At 44.9% G+C, this 5169-nt stretch overlaps 1 protein-coding gene across 1 annotated transcript in view; it reads left to right on the top strand.

Annotated features, from left to right (window-relative positions):
- Positions 1-584: 584 nt before the first annotated feature.
- LOC115163908 (WD repeat-containing protein 49-like) overlaps positions 585-5169 on the top strand; it is a 12987-nt gene continuing 8402 nt past the window's right edge. The window contains exons 1-5 of the mRNA XM_029716107.1: positions 585-1162; positions 3443-3552; positions 3629-3937; positions 4106-4279; positions 4510-4741. Of these exons, the coding sequence (XP_029571967.1) occupies positions 3484-3552; positions 3629-3937; positions 4106-4279; positions 4510-4741 (784 nt within the window). The 5' untranslated portion in view covers positions 585-1162; positions 3443-3483. The remainder of the gene's footprint in view (positions 1163-3442; positions 3553-3628; positions 3938-4105; positions 4280-4509; positions 4742-5169) is intronic.

Raw genomic sequence — 5169 nt, 5'->3', positions numbered from 1 at the left:
TTGGTCTTTTGCTTTTGTCATTTTCCATGTAATATAGGTCTGTCTTTTTGCTCTGTGTAACAGTGGATTTGCCATGGTGGAGTTTAGCAGCTATTCTGGGTCGGTACCCGTTTCTAGCACTCGGCCATTCTGAAAACGTTTTTTTTTTCTTGTTTTATTGTTGAAGTCTTGGAGACCTAATTTTGGATCCTGTTGCCATTGATGGCTGCTGTGATCAGCTAAATCAGATTATTCCAGGCCATTAGCCTTTAAGTCATATGGACGAATCAGCCATGACACTGGAATGTGTGTGTTTTAAATGATACACTCTGTTGGGTATCAGTGTTTTATTTGACTGTGTTAGGTGTAAAAGTGTTAAGGGCAGCTCGACTGTGTGTTTGTGTGTTCACCATTAGAAAGAGGGGTAGGGGAGTAACAAATACATTTTGGAAACTGTCAAAATGTTCTCTCCACCCCCATCATATGTGTGTGTTCGTAGGTGTCTGCATGTGTTGGAGGGATTGTTAAAGCGATTGGTGAATTACTGTGTTGCTATGCTGAGCATGTTACTGTACGGTATGTGTGTGAGACAGAGCACTGTGTGTGTGTGGGGGGGGGAGGTTAATTGTACCCTGGTCTAAGATAAGCTCTTCTCCGGTGTCCGATCTGAATATACCAGAGAAACTGCCTGCTGGACACACAAACAAGCCTCACTCTCACGATGTGGTTGCCAGGAGACTCCAGGCTTTGAGAGGCATAATAAAATCAAAGAGTGTTTGTGGGGTGAGGGGGGGGGGCTTTCTTTGCCACTGTTATGGCTACTGTTGGTAGTTAACTCTTTGGCAGTGTCTGTTACGGTACTGGAGGAGTCTTAGTGTTGGATGCACCAGTGCTTATTCCAACCTTGTACTATACTTCAACTAAGTGGTGTGAGGAGAAAACGCACACTGTCAAGGTTAGAAAGGGAAGAACAAACTGGGAAAAACATTCAGACACTCTTGGAGAAAATAGGGGATCAATTAAAAGTTACTTCAAACCAACGCTACATGAAAGACTTGTCTGTAGTGCCTTAGTGGTGTGAAAGCACCTCTGGACGAACTCTGGACCCCTTAAGGACACCTGGGAGAGGAGACCCGGTCATGCACACAGGGTGATGTGAGCAGAGAACCATCTGACTGAGCTGGTATGTTTGAAAAGTAGCTGTAGGCATGTGTAGAAGGTATGTTTTGGCTTGGTTACTATGATGGTTCAGGTCAGGGTTGTGTTCAATTCAGAACTGATACATGTCAATTCATGAATTTGAATTGGGAGTCGTAAACAGGATACAGAATTGCAATTTCAATTAAAGGAAACATGCTGGATATATATATACAGATATAAATGCAACAATTTCAAAGATTTTACTGAGTTACAGTTCATAAGGAAATCAGTCAATTGAAATAAATGAATTAGGCCCTAATCTATGGATTTCACATGACTGGGCTGCACCCACAATAGGGCTTTAATACAGACAGAAATACTCTTCAGGAACCCACCTCACCTCAGACGATCCTGCAGGTGAAGAAGCCGGATGTGGCGGTCCTGGGCTGGCGTGGTTACACAGGTCTGTGGTTGTGAGGCCGGTTGGACATACTGCCAAAGTCTCTAAAATGACTTTGAAGGCAGCTTATTGTAGAGAAATTAACATTCAAGTCTCTGCCAACAGCTCTGGTGGACATTACTGCCGTCAGCATGGCAATTGTACTCTCCTCAAAACTAGAGACATCTGTGGCATTTTAAAGTGGCCTTTTCTTGTCCCCAGCACAAGCTGCACCTGTGAAGCTGTTGAATCAGCTTCTTGATATGCCACACCTGTCAGGTGGATGGATTATCTTGGCGAAGGAGAAATGCTCACTAACAGGGATATAAACTATTTGTGCACAACATTTTAAAGAAATTAGCTTTTTGTGCGAATGTAACATTTCTGGGATCTTTCATTTCAGCTCATGAAACATGGGCCAACACTTTACATGTTGCGTTTATATTTTGTTCAATGTAGAATTGAATTCAGTGAAATTCAATGAAATTACAGTAAATGCCACTGCTATTCTATATTAGGTGTCTATATAAATATACATTTTGTACATATACATGCAAATAAAATATGAAACAATAGATTTTCAGGACAAACTCTTAAAATGAATGATGATGGAAAACAAAACCTGTATGTGAATATTATTTATGTTCACATAGTTATATTTCATTAATCAGTTAAATGTTGTTCAGTATTGGAGAAAACAAAAGTAAATTTCCCAGAATGCATTAGTTTAACCCTCAAGTTGACCCTAAAGCCTTCTAAAAAGAAGCCAATCAGATGAAATTGTTGGTTGAAATATTATCGGCTATTCTAAGAACTAAGGTTAAAAGAGAATATGAATGTTGTTTTCACAGAAAAGTGATATATTCTTTGGTATCTGGAAGTCTGACCTGTCAGATTCAATTAAACTCTCATGTTCTATGACTGAGTGGAATTTATTTGAATTGCACTGAATTAAATTTGACTTCCTGTTACTCAAATTCTACATCCTGTGGTGTGTGGCAAATTCAATTTGAATTTCAACTCATGAGTTGAATGGGAGTCAATTCCAAGATTCAGAATTGACCACAACCCTGGTTCAAGTAGATCGAATTGCTGGAATGATCACCACATTGCTACTGAAGTGACACTGCCACACAGTGCGCTTTCATTTATTCACAGGTTTAAAGGCCCGTTGTAATAAAAAATGTGATTTTTCTATATTTCCACACTATGAGCTTGGAATAATATTGTGAAATTGTAAAAATGATGATAATGCCATTTTAGTGTAAGAGCTGTTTGAAAACACCGCCTGACATTTCTGCCTGTTTAGGTAGGATGGAGTTTTGGCCTGCCTGGTGACATCACCAGGTGGTAAATGAGTTAATAGACCAATAAGAAAGAGAGTTCCAATCTCTCTGCCAATAACAGCTAGTTTTCAGTTCATTCCCCCCTTCAGACCATTCGCAGACAAAACTTGCACAATCTTTGCATGAGAAATAGCTCTTTGCTAAGAAGATATTTTTGTTTCTTTTTTGCCAATTTTAATTGAAAACAATCACGTTAAGGTACGTAATTGTTACCCAGAAATGATTTGATATTGATATAAAATGTTTGCGTTGGACCTTTAAGCTCAGCAGGGGTTGAACCCTTGTTTTTCTCTACCTCTCAAACTTCGTCATTCTGCTGCCATGACAACACTGAGCAGTACATATAGACTGTTTTACTGTAGAGTGAGTATGATTGGCTTAGAGCAGATTGCTTTCTCGAGTAGCTCGTAGAGATATGAGTGATTTATAGGTAGTTGACACTGTATCTATGCAATCACAAATACACAATCCTTCCAATAGCTGTCTGTGCTTTCCTCCTTGCACACACCCCTGTCTGGAACCTTTATATGATTGACAGCTAGCTGTTACCCTGTCTGAGTGGAAACCACGGAGACCAAGATGGAGGCGGGACCACTGGAGAGCAGGCTGAGTATGGAGGACTATGAGAAACTGCAGAGCCTCTTTCTGGTGAGTGGGTATGGGTACGGAAATGACACAGTAGACATACAGCCCCCCTGTTGATCTGTGATGACCTCTGTTGTAGGGTGACAGTGAAGCAGGCGTGTCCTTCTCCAGGGCAGAGTTTATAGAACAAGCTTGGTCTGCAGTGAGACGCGGCTCCAGGGAGGAGTACGGCCTCCTATTCGACAGTGTTGTCGTCACTCAGGAGCAGCGTAGCCTGCTATTGGACAGTGCTGACGAGCGAGGGGAGAGGAGAGTAGACTGGGAGAGGCTGACTTCCTTCCTGCTGTTAGGGCTGTCAGAAAAAGAGGAGAATGAACGGGCTGCCACCGTGCCTCGCTGGCAGCCTCCACGAACGCTGACCCCTCCACACCGTGACCCTGTCCAACAGGTAACACGAAACTCCAGCCTACCAACTCACAATGCTGTAATGGTGCTAATAATTCAGAATGAAACAATGGAATAATGAAATAATATAAAATGCATATAAGCATTTAATGTTATTCTCCATTGGTGGTTGTGTATACACTATCTGTTGACATCTCTATGGTTACCCCAGGTGGTGTACCTGCGTAGCTCAAGCCGGTACCTGTCGGTGAGTAAGGGGGGCACGCTGGGGGTGTGGGCGGGGGAGGACTTTGCCCTTCTCCAAACACACCGCCTCCACAACGACTCTGTCAGGCCCAAAGATCTCTGGGTAACTGCTATGGTGGTGCTGCACAACGTACACAAGGTCCAGTCCAACTCAGCCAATCAATCAATCAATTAATCAATCAATTAATCAATCAGTCAGTCAGTCAATGGGATGACCTGCCTCCATCCCTATCATCCCATCCTCTTCTCTCTGTCTCTGTCTCTGTCTCTCTCTGTCTCTGTCTCTCTCTGTCTCTCTCTCTCTCTCTCTGTCTCTCTGTCTCTCTCTCTCTCTCTCTCTCTCTCTCTCTCTCTCTCTCTCTCTCTCAGATAGCTGTGTCATTCACCAGTAAGGAGCTGTGTTTCTATGACTTGCTGTCCAAGCAGCAGTTTAGCTGCCAATATAAACTCCAGGGTCTGAGATACGCCCCTCTCAGTCTGGACTACTGGTTTCACCCCACTTACCCTGCCCAGGCTGTACTCACCATGGGAGACACGGGGGGACAGGTGAGAGGGGAGGGGGGGAGACAGGGGGACAAGGGAGGGGGAGAAATGGGTACAGGTGGGAAAGGAGGGGGAGAGACGGGGACAGGTGAGAGGGGAGGGGGAGAGACAGTGGGACAGGTAGGAGAGAGATGGGAACAGGTGATAGAGGAGCGGGGAGAAGGTGGGAGAGGGGAGGGGAGGGGGAGAGACAGGGGAGAGGTGAGGGGGGAGGTGGAGAGAGAGGGGAAGAGGTGAGAGGGGAGGGGTAGAGACAGTGGGACAGGTGAGGGGGAGGTGGAGGGGGAGAGATGGGAAGAGGTGAGAGGGGAGGGGGAGAGACAGGGGACAGGTGAGAGGGGAGGGGGAGTGACAGGGACAGGTGGGAGGGAAGGGGGAGAGACAGGAGGACAGGTTAGAGGGGAGGGGGAGAGACAGGAGGACAGGTGAGAGGGGAGGGGGAGAGACAGGAGGACAGGTTAGAGAGAGACAGGGGACAGTGAGAGG

Source organism: Salmo trutta, chromosome 26 (genome assembly GCF_901001165.1).
Source record: "Salmo trutta chromosome 26, fSalTru1.1, whole genome shotgun sequence".
Taxonomy (NCBI): Eukaryota; Metazoa; Chordata; class Actinopteri; order Salmoniformes; family Salmonidae; genus Salmo; species Salmo trutta.
The sequence above is the reverse complement of the archived record's forward strand: the minus strand, read 5'-3'. Positions and strand labels throughout refer to the sequence as shown.